General features: G+C 42.0%; 1 protein-coding gene across 14 annotated transcripts in view; it reads right to left on the reverse strand.

Moving 5' to 3' along the window:
• Positions 1-75: 75 nt before the first annotated feature.
• The window catches only part of MBD5 (methyl-CpG binding domain protein 5), a 494,793-nt gene continuing 480,158 nt past the window's right edge, over positions 76-14,710 (reverse strand). For 11 of the 14 annotated variants that reach the window (XM_070070952.1, XM_070070949.1, XM_017342833.3 and 8 more), the window contains 3 exons: positions 13,941-14,053; positions 4,476-4,551; positions 76-681 (listed from right to left, as the gene is read on the reverse strand). In XM_070070952.1, the coding sequence (XP_069927053.1) occupies positions 610-681; positions 4,476-4,551; positions 13,941-14,053 (261 nt within the window). In that variant the 3' untranslated portion in view covers positions 76-609. The remainder of the gene's footprint in view (positions 682-4,475; positions 4,552-13,940; positions 14,054-14,710) is intronic. The other 3 variants (XM_017342834.3, XM_070070956.1, XM_017342832.3) reach the window with 1 other exon arrangement.

Genomic DNA, 14,710 nt, shown 5'->3' on the forward strand with positions numbered 1-14,710 from the left:
GTGTGCAGTGTACGTCGTAATTCAGGTATTACATCATCATGCCTTTTCTCTGCTGTTAAATACAAAAACAGCATCTTTTACATTATCATAGAAAAGCATTTAGGTTGTATTTTTATTTATCACTTTACACTGGTAGTCTCTGGTAGGTGTACTCCATAGAAACCAAAGAATTTTGTACACTATTTCTTTGTACAATAAAAGATAAAGTGTGCATTAGGTACGCTTGTACATGACAATATTGTACAATATTTACATTTCTGATATCACCATGAAATTCTGTATTTTTATATACAACATTGAAAATTCTTCAGAAACATCTGGACTATTTCTTATAATCACAATTTTAGCATTATAGAAAAAGAGTTTCTCAGTAATCTCTTGACCATTTCTCACTCTCATCATACAGGGGTTTTGATTGGTTTTCCAGCATTCATTATCCTTCCTGATCAAAAAAATCTGTATCACTATTTCTTTTAGCACCCTGTGGTGGTGGTAGCTATCTGCCATGGTTTAAATATTGATATAACACGGGCCATATCAATACCTATATACAGATATATCTGTGCCTGTTCCTTTGATAAACACTGCGCATTAGTGGAGTAGTCTCTGTTATCTGGAGATCTTCCTCCTCTTGGGTTTGGGGGGTCTCATCTGTCTGTCTCCCTGTGGGATTTGGTGAACCTGGAAGTTAAAAGGTAGAAAAAAAACAGAAGTTGAAATCACAAGCAGCATCTAATTTCTGACCAACAAACAGGGTAGGTAACAGATTCTAGCTTCTACTTTCATCTCTGATATCCTGAGGCATTTAAATTTTTTACTGAGACATTAGTGAGCCCACAGTCACTGCAAAGAAATTGATAAGCTGAGCACCACTCTGGGGACTCTGATAAACAACTGGAGAAAATCAGAAGCAGGAGACAGGCAGTTGCTATCCTCACCGCACATTTAAGAAAAAAGTAAAGCCTTCCTTGTACTTCCCAATTCACTAGCCTGGGAAAGTGGGTAAAAACAAACACACTCTACTTAACTTCATAACTACGAAGAAGGGGCAAAGACAGTAACAACAGCACACACAGGCCGGCGCCCTGGCTCAGTAGGCTAATCCTCCGCCTTGCGGCGTCGGCACACCGGGTTCTAGTCCCAGTCGGGGCGCCGGATTCTGTCCTGGTTGCCCCTCTTCCAGGCCAGCTCTTTGCTGTGGCCAGGGAGTGCAGTGGAGGATGGCCCAAGTGCTTGGGCCCTGCACCCAATGGGAGACCGGAATAAGTACAAGGATCCTGGCTTTGGATCAGTGCAGTGCACCGGCCGCAGCGCGCCGGCCGCGGCGGCCATTGGAAGGTGAACCAACGGCAAAGGAAGACCTTTCTCTCTGTCTCTCTCTCTCTCACTGTCCACTCTGCCTGTCACAAAAAAAAAAAAAAAAAAAAAAAAAAAAAAAAAAAAAAAAAAAAAAAAAGAATGGCACACACAGCTCAGCCTGAGGATGTTTATTTACCAGAAGAATCAGGATGGAAAAGAAACTGCCACCTCCATCTGTTAGCAGATCAGAGTGGCATTCCAGGGCAATCTGATAACACTGCAGCAGGAATTAGAGGCCTGGAGCAGGGATGAGCGCTACTGGAACATTAGACAGCAGGTATGGTTACGAGAGGCAGGGAGGAGGTAAGCAGGTGCCTCACACTGTATTATGGCCACTGAGGAGTGGGCAGTGTCACACTCAGGAAAGGCAGAATGGGCCCAAGGCAGTGGTGTAGCAAATGCTTATCAACCTGCATTTGAAAACAAGCCCTCTGTAGCATTTGCCAATTTCTGTGCTGTAATTACTAACACTATGGTCAATTTCGGCCTCCCTTCACCACATCACAGAACTTAGCCTTAGGAAAAGATGTGCACAACTAGCTCTTGGGATCCCCTTCAAGTTGATTCAATTATGTTTTTAAAATAATGTCTAGAGGCCGGTGCCGCAGCTCAATAGGCTAATCCTCCGCCTGCGGCGCCAGCACCCCAGGTTCTAGTCCCGGTCAGGGCGCCGGATTCTGTCCCGGTTGCCCCTCTTCCAGTCCAGCTCTCTGCTGTGGCCAGGGAGTGCAGTGGAGGATGGCCCAAGTGCTTGGGCCCTGCACCCACATGGGAGACCAGGAGAAGCACCTGGCTCCTGGCTTCGGATCAGCGCGGTGCGCCGGCAGCAGCACGCCGGCCGCAGCGGCCATTGCGGGGTGAACCAACGGAAAAGGAAGACCTTTCTCTCTTTCTCTCTGTCTCTCTCTCACTGTCCACTCTGCCTGTCAAAATAATAATAATAATAATAATAATAATAATAATAATGTCTAGAGGCCGGTGCTGTGGAAGAGTGGGTAAAGCTGCTGTCTGCTGTGCCAGCATCCCATGTGGGTGCTGGTTCAAGTCCTAGCTGTTCCACTTCTAATTCAGCTCTCTGCTATGGCCTGGAAAGCAGTGGAAGATGCCCAAGTCCTTGGGTCCCTGCACCTGTGTGGGAGACCCAGAAAAAGCTCCTGGCTTCGGATTGGCGCAGCTGGGAACCAGCGGATAGAAGACCTCTTTCTCTCTCTCTGCCTCTTCGTAACTCTGCCTTTCAAATACATAAATAAATCTTTCAAAAAAAAATGTCTAGACAACAGTAAGGCCAAGGCTATTTTGTCAAATGCAGAATTCTTTTTAAAAAATAATAGCTGAAATTTTAAAATAATGCTTATGAGCTTCTCAAACTCACCTCTTCCTTCTAATCCACTCCATATATGTTAGAAAAAAAAACACACTACTGGGCTCTGGTAAAAAGCCATAACTGAAAACATTTTATAATTGAGGAAAGAAGTCTTTATTCAAGGCTGTAAACTAGTAATCTTGGATCAAACATGGGCTGCAAGGGCATCTGGCATTTTGATATTGTTAAAATAGTTGCAAAATGAGAATTTGACTTCTAGATTTCTAGCCTCTCCTGAAAAATAAGGAGATATTACAACAGCAGAATAATTTCCAACACAGCTAAAGTGCAGAGGGACCTCCTAGGGAGCAGCCACAGCCCCTAGAGGTTGTTATCCTCATCACTCTCAACTGCCTGTGGGCCAACAGGGCCCAGGGTCTTGAGGCAGAGATGAGTGAGATGATAGCCGAACCCATTCTCTACTTTTCCTTGGCAGGCATATTGTAAATTGTATTACCTCACTAGTTAAGGAGGCCTTGTGACTGGGTCTGGCCAGTGGGAGAGTCACTAGAGGTTATAAGCTTCTAGGTGGGTCCCTACAACTGATGCTGGCAGTCTCCAGCACTCTCTTCTTTCACCTGGTAGGCTGGATGCAAAGGATATACAGAATAATCTAAGGTTGGAAGCCATGGAGGACACTAGATGTAGAATGATTCTGGGCTCCTCTACCAGCACCAGACTCAGGTTAGCAATGGCCTTTACTACAGTGAGTCCCCAAGACTGGGAGTTGGTAGGCAGCCCACCTGACAGCACATCTCCTTAGCATTTGTTAGTTCACTCAAATTAATGTTTTTCTTAATACTCAAACCACTCTACTCATTGATAATATCTGCCTGGCCCAAGAAGACATTTCAGGTTCATAATTTCTGCTATAGACATTTCTGATAATTCTGTCAGGAAGTATCACATCCCAGGGCTTCAATCTACCCAATTCAGTGGGAAATGATGAGTTGGATTACACAGCCTCCATACCAGTTCCAACACTCTGTGAATCTATAACATGTTCATCCAGTAGCCACTGGAGGGGTTGTTTGAGATAACCTTTGCTCTACTTAACACAAAATGACATGTAAAAGAATTTATCTTTTGTTGCCTTAGAGAATTCCCATTTTTAGAGATTACTGAAATTATATTTTGTGTATTTACATTAGTCAATATGTAAATTACAAGCTAATGATTAAATTTATCACATTCAATATTATTAAATGCTTAGTTCAATAAAAGAGGTAAGAAAAAGTAGACATCACTTCTTTAAGACCAGAGCATACATAGAATGTTAAATAATTTAACAACAGAAGTTTGTGCCAAATACTTAATTTCTAAGGTAACAAGAGAGAGAAAATGATCCTGACCCTACTGTTCAATTTCATTTTTTACTCAATGGACAGGGTTAAATTTGCATTATTGAATATGTAGGCAACAGGGTTTAAAAACATTTTTGAACTATAGTGGCACACAGAGTCAAATGCAGAAAAGTATAGTATGAATATTTTGCTGTTCACATTTTAAAAGAATGTGATGTGTGAAAACTAAAGTTTATTATTGCAGAAAAAAAGACATAGTTAATACTGCTAGATTATTTTTTTCTTAAATGACTTTCTATCTTTTATGAAATCAGTCTTTTTTCTCCAACCTAGTAATTTAGTATTTCTAATGCCAGTTGCTTGACAATATTCAAGAGACTTTACCCCAAAAGTGTAACACAATTTATTTTCAAAGAAACATAGTATAATGGAAAAATAAATTAACTTACAGTCCCAGACATTTTGTCCAGTTCACTCATGGCCTCATGAATAGCAGCTTCTAAATGGTTATTTAGCTTTCCACTTCTGGAATTAACGAAATAACACACCAGATTAATAAATTAAAGAAATAAAATCATCTCAATTTAATTCCCTAATCAGAAAACAAAAGTGCCAGTTCTACCAGAGAAAGTCAATTTGTATTCACATTTGGAAAATTTAGATGACAAAACATCACTCTGGGATTCTCACCACTGAATACTAATGATTACATTGACAAAAGTACTAAAAAAAATTGAACACATGCGGGTGGGGGATGGATTCTTTCCCTTTCCACATGCTTATTCCGCAATCTGGTGATTCTGGAAGAAAGTTGGAGCCAGGGTCTCTTTTTGCACCTGTGCAGTTCATTCTTCCTGATACCAACTTGGCCTGCTTTGCCTCTTGTCTGGCTGGCTCTTTCTTAAGCAGCCAGGCCGTGTGCAGGAGGGTGGAGGGGCTGAACTGCAGGCTCTGGCCACTAGGGAGCTCCCTCTGCCCTCTCTGGAGCATCCCAGCTTCTGGAGTTGAGCTAGTGAAGGCTGAAATCCTGGTGCACTTCCTATGTGGGAAACAGCTTAGGTGCTCATACAGCTCTGAGCTTTTCCCAAAGGCCGAAAGGATGCAGCTACTTGAACAACGAAGGACCATTTCAGAGTGCCTGCTCTCCTCAACCTTTTCTCTCCACCCAGCCTTCCATCACCCGAGCTTGGCCTGAGGAACACACATGGCACATCTGCTGTTTTTGGAACCTACACTCTCCACCTCTGTGGTTATATGCACTGCCCCTCCCAATTGTTCACTGGTTTTCCTCCTTTATGCATATGCATAATTACCCAACTGTTCCGAGTATTAGGGTCATTCATTTCATTCACCATGTTGTAATTACTAGAAACGCTGCAGAAGTACTGGAAACCTTTCCACATCGGACTGTCAGCTTGGCTTTCCAAGAGTCAAGTCCTATCAGCCGCGCCATGGAGATGGAGATCTGCAGTTGTGGAAGGACTTGTCTCACAGGCCCATTTAGTTTGGGTAGCGCGGTGTTCAAAAACACTTTGGAACTGTAGTGGGATGCGTTTAGGTGAAACTTTCTGGTTTACCAAAGTGCTCTGTAGGTTTTATCCTCATATAGCAGGACCAGACATTCCTAAGTTGACTTTCTGTCTACACCTTACAATTCTGAGTTTTCCTCTCCTAAGTACTATATTGGAGGCACATGATAAACGCTCCATGTATTTGCTAAACAAAAATTTTTGTCCAAAGCTAGCACAGATGGTCCTATGCTTTAGAAAACATGTATGTAGCAAACACGTATTTCAGTTTAACTGAAAGGAAAGATCAGTGTATTGTTTCAACCAAATTGTAAGGGCAACAGGACACCAGTCCTCTTTTGTGGGTCTCCTATACAAGCCCCACTTTTTAAATTTTTATTTATTTCCAGAAATTTAATACAGAGAAGTACACAGAATAAAAAAACACCCTAACATATCTAACTTTCCAGAATGAACTGTCACTGAATTCTGTATTTCATTTGTCTTTCTTTAAAAAGAAAATAAATCAAGAGTTCCCATTTGTCAACAATTCTTAGTCACATTCTCTCCCACCCTCCTCCTCAATTTCTAGTCTGTTTTTATATTTTAAAACTTATATGAACAGTACAGTTCATGTGTTTTATGTGCTTTATATATGTACACAAAAGGTGTCACAATTCACACACGTCTTTTTTCCACTAGCCACCATTTCTGAGTCATGTTCAAGTTGCTAGAGTTTCATCCATTTCTTCTCACATCATCACGTGTGTATCGTCACTTATCCACCCTTTCTAGTTTTAAGGGAGCCTGGTCATCTTGTGGCGTCAGTCTGAGTTGTTTTCCCCGAGACAAGTTTCCTAAGCACGATCCTGCATTAAAGGGTGGAAATCCAATCCCAGGACTCTGTGCGGCCATCTATGTTTGGTTGAGGTTGGACTGGGCCCCTTTTGTGGGCTGCTTGGTGAGGGGCTAGGCAGTATCTTTTATACATGGCCAAGATGTTCAACGTATCACACTTTGTTTAATGTGTTAAACAGATTTATCCCTAATATTTTTTCAAAAGAAGATTTATTTATTTATTTATTTGAATGGCAGAGTTAGAGAGAAAGAGAGAGAGAGAGAGAGAGAGAGAGAGATCTTTCATTCACTGGTTCACTCCCCAAAAGACTGCAAGGGCTGGAGCTGGGCCAGGCAGAAGCCAGGAGCCAGGAGTTTCTTCCAGGTTTCTCACGTGGGTGCAGGGGCCCAAGCACTTGGGCCATCCTCTGCTACTTTCCCAGGTGCATTAGCAGGGAGCTGGAATGGAAATGGAGCAGCATATGGGATGCTGGGACCGCAGGCTGCAGGTTCACTGGCTACGCCACAGCGCCAGCCCCCTAAAATGTCTTCTGTATTAAGAAGTATGATCAAAAGTTTTAAAATAAATTTATTCATTATTTGTTTTGATTATAAGATCTATGGGTGTAAATTTATTATGCATATCATGTTCTAACTATCTAAAAAGAGGGTAAAATATTTCAACGAAAAAACAATCAGAAAACATTTGCTTGCTCACCTTTAATCTTTATAACAAAAATTGCTTTGGAGAAGGCATTAGCCTAGCAGTTAAGACACCCATATTCCACATCAGAGTACCTGAGGTCAATTCCTGATTCTGGAATTCCTGGTGTCAGCCGTCTGCTAATGGTGCCTTGGAGGGTGGTGGTGTTGGCTGAATAAATTAGGCTCCTGCTGCCCATGAGAGCGAGCGAAGCGGGAACCGGATTGTAATCTTGGCCCAATGCAGGCATTTGGGGGGCGGTGAACCAGCAAGTGGGAGCTATCTTTTTGTCTGTATGTCCCTCTGCTTCTCAAATAATAAAAAAACTTTAATTTATTGAATTTTTCTATGTGCCAAGAATTGTGTTAATTCTTTAAATACACTATCTCATTTAATCCTTACAACTAAACTAACTTAGTATAATGTTCTGCCTATAATAAACTTAAGCATTTAGTACAGGGAGAAATGAATACTTTGAGAAAAAAATACAAAAAAATGTGGGCATGAAGTTATCTGAGTGCATCATGAGAATCAAGAGGTGCCGAGAGACTCCCAGACTCACATCTGTTAGGCAAGTTTTACACTGGCTGGGTCAATAAAGAACAAACTTAAAAGAAGAGGAAAAAGCTCCATGGGTTCTTAAAATGAACAATTAGTCAAAATTCAGTCTTGCAGTCCAGAGGGCCCCCCTGTGGCGTTCCCTTTACTATTTACCATTCCCCGCTGGCATTTATTAATAAACATTTTTACTAATGGACACTCTAAAACCTACTTGATTAAGCAATAAATGTTCATATAATCACATTTCTAATTATTAATGGAGATAATTGCCACTTCTCATCGTCATTGCCTATATTGTCACAATTACCCTTATCTTCACTAATTAAAAAAAAACCAGGTACACATCTGTGAATGATACAAGAAATGAGAGGGAAACAGGAGCTTGCATGTTGCCCTATACTGTCAGCTCAGAATTTAAATGATTTACTTTGTGAGATCTAAATAAGTCAAGAAGAACCCTGCATTCCAAAAATGTAATCTACAGAGAAAGCATGCAGATTTAAGAAATTTAGGGACCAGTGTTGTAGTGTAGTGGGTTAAGCTGCAGCTTGCAACTCTGGCATCCCATATCAGAAGGCTGGTTTGAGTCCTGCTACTCTATTCCTGATCTGCTCCCTGCTAATGCACCTGGAAAATAAAATTATCTTTTAATTTTTTTTCCAAAAACTTTTTGAAGTCCATTGTACACAAAACTTTCTTCGGTAACCTGATTTTTTTTGAAGTTGGAAAGTGATAAAATGATAAACTAAATTTTCACTTTAAAACCAAGAAGTGACACTGGGCATATTAAATTTTCTTTTTTTATAAAATTACTTATTCAGGAGCTAGCATGATGACATAATAGGTTAAGCCACCGCTACAATCCTGGCATCCCATATGGGTATCAGTTCATGTCCTAGCTGTTCCACTTGCGATCAAGCTCCCTGCTAATGTGTCTGGGAAAGCAGCATTAGATGGCCCAAGTCCTTGGGCCCCTGCACCCATGTGGGAGACCCAGATGAAGCTCCTGGCTCCTGGGTTTGGCCGGCCAAGCTCTCCCTGGCCATTGTGGCTATCTGGGGAGTGAACCAGCAGACAGAGATCTTTCTTTCTCTGTATCTCTCTCTCTCTCTCTCTCTGCCTCTGAAATAAAAAAAATAAATCTTTTTAAAAAAATAAAATAATTATTATTCATATATGTGAAAGAGCAACACAGAGAGTGGGAGAGACAGGGAGAGATTTTCTGTCTGCTGGTTCACTTCCCAAATGTCTGCAACAGCCAGTGCTGGACTAGGTCAAAGTCAGGAGCCAGAAACTTCATCCAGGTCTCCCACATGGGTGGCAGAGACCCAAGCACTTGAGCCATCATCCCCTGTTTTCCCAGGCAGATTAACGGGGAGCTGGATTGGAAATGGAGTAGCTGGGACTTGAACCAACACTCTGATATGGAGTGCTGGTGTCACAAGTAGTGGCTTAACTTGCTTTGCCACATGCCAGCCCCTAAATTTGTCTTTTAATTCCATTCTCCAGAACATTTAGAAGTGCTCCCAGACATGTAGACAGAAGACCTGGTCCTCACTTAAATGAAAATCATATCTAAAACTACGGGCTTTTTTTTTTTTTTCTAATAAAGCTATTTCTGCTTTTAAGTACAAAATTGTCCTGAATAATGTGTTAAATATATGTTAATATTTCTTAGGTGATTAGGATGCAATTAGTGTATCAGTTCAAAGATGTTTATTTATCAAACAGTTTGATTGGAGTAAAGTGACTAAAGTTCTAAACATCTAATATGGTGGTAGAATGTTTCAAGTAGCAAAAATATCAGAAAATGTTATGTCTTTTATCTGTATGAGAAAAGAACTATTTACCAAATACCATTGCCAAGTACTATATTAAGGCTCTGTTTATATTATCTATATTATAACATACCCAAAAGCAGGCTCAGTAAGGCTAAACAACACATTCAAGGGCACACAGCTATGACATGGTGGAATAGGACGAGCACACAGGTCAAAAAGCAATCTCCTGGGGCCAGCATTGTGATAGCAGGTGAAGCTGCTGCCTGTAATGCTGGCATCCCATATGGACACCAGCTTGAGTCGTGGCTGCTCCACTTCCCATCCAGCTCCCTGCTAACAGCCTGAGAAAAGCAGCAAAAGGTGACCCATGTGTTTGGGCTCCTGGTACCCACATGGGAGATCCAGATGAAGCTCCTGGCTTGGCCCCGGCTGTTGCAGCCATCTGGGGAGTGAATCAGCAGATGGAAGTTTCCCTCTCTCTCTCTCTCTGTATGTGTGTCTCTCCCCTCCAACTCTTTCAAATAAATAAAAAAAGAAATAAAAAATAACCTCGTAACCATCTTGCTCCAAATGTCACCTTTCTTTTTTCAGTTTTTCCCTCTTTTCTTTTTCCACTTAGTCTACAAAAGCAGTCAAGTATTTGTCATCTGAAAATTCTTCTGCTGTTTTTCAGAAACTTCTCACCTTAAGGGTAGAAAGGAGAGTAAATAATTTCTACCTGCCCTGTCTACTTCCTCATTCTTATTCACTCCTCAACCCAAGGCCATTTTTTATACCTACAACTTTATTTGGCCAGCTGGTCTCTCTAAGAGTACCAGTGGCCTCCAGACTGATCAAGGCACTGGAGATGTTTCAATTCTTGTCTTACTGGACCTCTGTTGGTCATTTTATCATCCCGAAATTTTTCTGTCTTTTGCTACTCAGATCCCACCCCTTTGTCCTGATTCTCCTCCTTTCTGACCATCCCCTCCCATCTTCCTCATTCTATTAAATGCTCAATTGTCCTCAGCCCATTGTTCGCTGAATTGGGTAAAGCACCCCTGTGTGGCAGTAGCCACTTTTACACTGTCAAATGCCTCTTTTTCCCATTTGCAGACTTACATGCACAGCCTATCCCACGGGTACGCCATACTGCACTCGACCATTTCCCCTTTAGTTCTCCACTTCAGTCAGTGTTTCCACCGTTCACCAAGTCGCCAGAGCTAAACACCAGGGGAGCTTCCTTGAATGTTTGCTCTCCTTCACACTGCATCCATTTTAGCTCCTAAACATTTCTCGACCTCGTGCCTTCTCTTTCATCCTCAGCGCCTGCCTATTGGTTTGGAGCCTCATCCTTCCTGTCTTCTGCGGGCACAGTCTCCCAGACGGCCTCTTTGTCTCCAGTACTATTTCCTTAAAACTCATCTTCCTACATCATCGGGTCTCAAATGACAATCCAATCCCCACCCAGATGCTTCCAGTAGGATAAAGGATCCTGTTGTCTATTAGGCGATTCCTGATCTTGTTCCTGCTTTACCTCTGACCACATCACTTGTAACTCCCTGTCTGTTATTTCATATTCCCCCAGGCCCACCTGCTGATCTTATCCAAACACCATCCCACCCTACCCCATCTTAGTTTTTGCTTCCTCTCTCCAGCTAAGACCTATGTGGCGTGGAGGGCCTGGATCATAGGAACCCTTCCTTTACCTAGGTTTAATACCGTTTCTCCATGATCCCCAAATACACTACACATACAAAGGGTCTTCAAAAAGCTCATGGAAAATGTGTATTATGAGGGGGCCAGTGCCGTGGCTCACTTGGTTAATGCCTGCGGTGCCGGCATCTCATTTGGGCACCGGGTTCTAGTCCAGGCCACTCTACTTCCGATCCAGCTCTCTGCTATGACTTGGGAAAGCAGTGGAAGATGGCCCAAGGCCTTGGGCCCCTGCACCTGTGTGGGAGACCTGGAAGAAGCTCCTCTTCCAGTCCAGCTCTCTGCTGTGGTCCAGGAAGGCAGTGGAGGATGGACCAAGTGCTTGGGCCCTGCACCTACATGGGAAACCAAGAAGAAGCACCTGGCTCCTGGCTTCAGATTGGCACAGCGCTGGCCGAAGCGGCCATTTGGGGGGTGAACCAATGGAAGGAATACCTTTCTCTCTGTCTCTCACTGTCTAGCTCTACCTGTCAAATAAATTAAAAAAAAATGTGTATTATGAAAAAATTATGCATGGATCTCAATATCTGATATACCAAAGTAGACATTTTATTTAATTCCATTTTTTCCATGAGCCTCTGGAGTTCCCTCATAATGCTGTCATTTTACATTTTAAATACTTGTTTGTGGATCTCTTTCACTAAATAGTGAGCTCCAGGGACTGCAGCACTGTGCCTGACACAGATCTTTCCTTTATTTTGTAAAATTAATCTTCTTAAATTGGGAATAATAAAAAATGAGTAGGTTTAACACATTATTTGTCAGTCATGCAACTTTCAACTAACGGCTTGGGCTACTTGGGTCTGAGTGTCTTCATTTGTAAGTGGGCTCAGTGAATCTGGCACATCTTGCGGTTTGGAGAATAAAATAATGAGCTTAAAATCATACATGCAAAACATAAATCATTGTACTGGACATCCGCAAGGCAAGTCAGTCTACTACTTAGACAACAGTATCATACATAAAGCTGCTTTCACTACCTCTTACTTCCTGTTTCTTCTCTTACCTCTCTGATCTGTACTGCAAAGGGGGAATCCTTTACAGAGTGATCATATTATCTCACCAAGAAGAGTAAGCTGTCTTTGAAGGAAGAATTTTTAAATTGTGGTTTGCTACTCATTACCTTTCAGAAACTGCTGGACAGCAAATGTACAAGGGGAGATCCAGTTCATTTCAAGGAAGTGGGTCTATATACTTGCAGGAGTAATTTCATTTCTGTGTTACTATCCCTATTTCGCACACAATCCAGAAAGCTGGTATACTTCCCTGGAGGAAACATTCTGGGGATCTTTTACACCAAAGAAATGGGTGCTGTTGAATGTTGTACAGCAATGAGTGCTCTGCAGATCTGTGATATAAGTAATTCATAATGCCCTTCCTTTCGTCCATACCTTCTACTAATTTCACAGGCCTTATTCTATTACTAACCCCTGCATAAGAAGTGTCATTTCAGGGGCCAGAGCTGTGGTATAGTGGGCTAAGCCTCCACTTGTGGTGCCAGCATCCTATATGGGCACCAGTTCTTATTCAGGCTGCTCCTCTTCCGATTCAACTCTCTACTAGGGGCTGGGAAAGCAGTGGAAGATGGACCAAGTCCTTGGGTCCCTGTACTCGTGTGGGAGACTCAGGAGAAGCTCCTGGCTCCTGCCTTTCAATCGGTCCACCTCCAGCCATTGCGGCCATTTGGGGGAATGAAATCAATAGATGGAAGACCCCTTTCTGTGTCTCCCTCTCTCTGTAAAAAATGTCTCTCAGGGATATCTTTTCATGGGACATGCTATTCATGGGAAAACAGTCTCCCTAAGATTTGGTGCCTTCTAAAACTTCGGGTAAAAACACTCCAAAGGGAAAAAGGGTGTCCTTTAACATATTATTGATACTATTATATAAGCTCTTTATGCAAGATATGCTGTTAACCAGTCTGGTCTCTGTTATAAATTTTGGTGCACAAACATAAGTTAAAATAATATTTTAAAAATGATTAAATACAAAAACACTAAGCCTATCTGTGGATATTGGAGGGGAGTAGAATGTGAGGATCATTTTACAAATGAACAAAAATCAACATGGAATTCTTGATTGTTTGATAATGTGGAGTTAGCCACTGAATAGGTCTGTGAATAATATATTCTTAAATAATTTCCTATGTACATTTACAGAAGCATATTTATAGTTTTCCACCTTAATGTGAAATAACAGTTATAATATAAAGCTACATTTCATTACAGCAAAAACTGTGTTTCTAATATCATCTGCTTGTCCATACTACATTTACACAGAAAATAAAATTTTAAAAGACCCATGAATAACAATGGCCCAAAGTTCAACTTATTGTTATAATTACAAAGCAAAGGCTATACCCCTGCCGCAACAAAAAGTCATTAGTTGGCGTCACTTTGACTAATAGTAAATCTGTCAAAATTATTTACATGTGTACAACTGGGTGTATTTCCCTTCCAAAGTATCCGAATTGCAAATAGAGAAACTTGCCACATTTCTAGAGCCTATTTAATTGCTACATGTAGAGAATATTAATCATACTTTCTTTCCCACTAAATGAGAGGGGTGGAGATGGAAGGAACGAAGAAAAAGCTGTTGAAGAAGCAAATCCCCACACACAATGTAAGTGTAACATAATTAAGAACAGAAAATCTTTTCTGTTATAGCTAATTTGGCCTGTCTATAACGTCCTCCTTGGTGACAACTCTTAAACATCACTAGGGCAGGCTACAGCATGGACAAAATCAATGAGGCTGTATGGTCCCTTTTAAGGAAAACCAGTAAACTACATCCTTGAAAAAGAAAATGGAAAGAAAACCAAGTGCTTACTTTCTGTTCCTTTTCCGGGCTCGGTTGTAGGCTTCCAGACCTTCTGTTAGTGTCTTCAACTTCTCGGGCTCCACCTGAGTGAAGGTATGAAGACCAAACCACATTACCCAGACCTGCAATATTAAGCACGGGTTTCACTTTCCTGCTATAGGAGCAGGAGCTGCACTGGGGAGGGGAGCCTTAACCTTCCCTGCCCCATCAGACGCTCTGTCCTGGCTTGAGAGAGGGCGATTCTGTGGCTCCAGGTGGCAGCAACACCGGTGGGAATGAAAGGCTGTTTGGCTTGGAAATTGTCAACATTTTGAAAATAATGTTGGGAACAAAACCTGGAATTTAAATAAGCTTCAGTGAACAGAATCATATAAATCACAGCTCCTGGCTCACTTTCTGCACATCTGATGGCCAGCAACTGCACACGTACACTGCTTCTGAGGAAGACAAGAGTGCTGGTTAGTGAAGGGGAAAGCCTGTGGAGCCAACAGAGTCTGAATCCCACTGAGTCGTGTCTGAGCATGAGTAAAACACTTCAATGATCTGAGCCTCAGTTTTTTCCTCTTTAAAACAAGGGCAAAAACACCTACCTTCCTACTAGAGTTGCTTGAGCATCTAAATGCTACAAGTCAAATTGAACACAGCCCGCCATGGAGCACCTGTTGTTACCTAGTGCTCTGTGGAGGCCACAAGACAAGCGTGGAGTTGGCCATGCACAGCCACACTGAGTGGGGCGGGGTTGCTGCTGTGCCTCGAGGCCTCTCTCCCATCCTGCTTCA

Source organism: Oryctolagus cuniculus, chromosome 3 (genome assembly GCF_964237555.1).
Source record: "Oryctolagus cuniculus chromosome 3, mOryCun1.1, whole genome shotgun sequence".
Taxonomy (NCBI): domain Eukaryota; kingdom Metazoa; phylum Chordata; class Mammalia; order Lagomorpha; family Leporidae; genus Oryctolagus; species Oryctolagus cuniculus.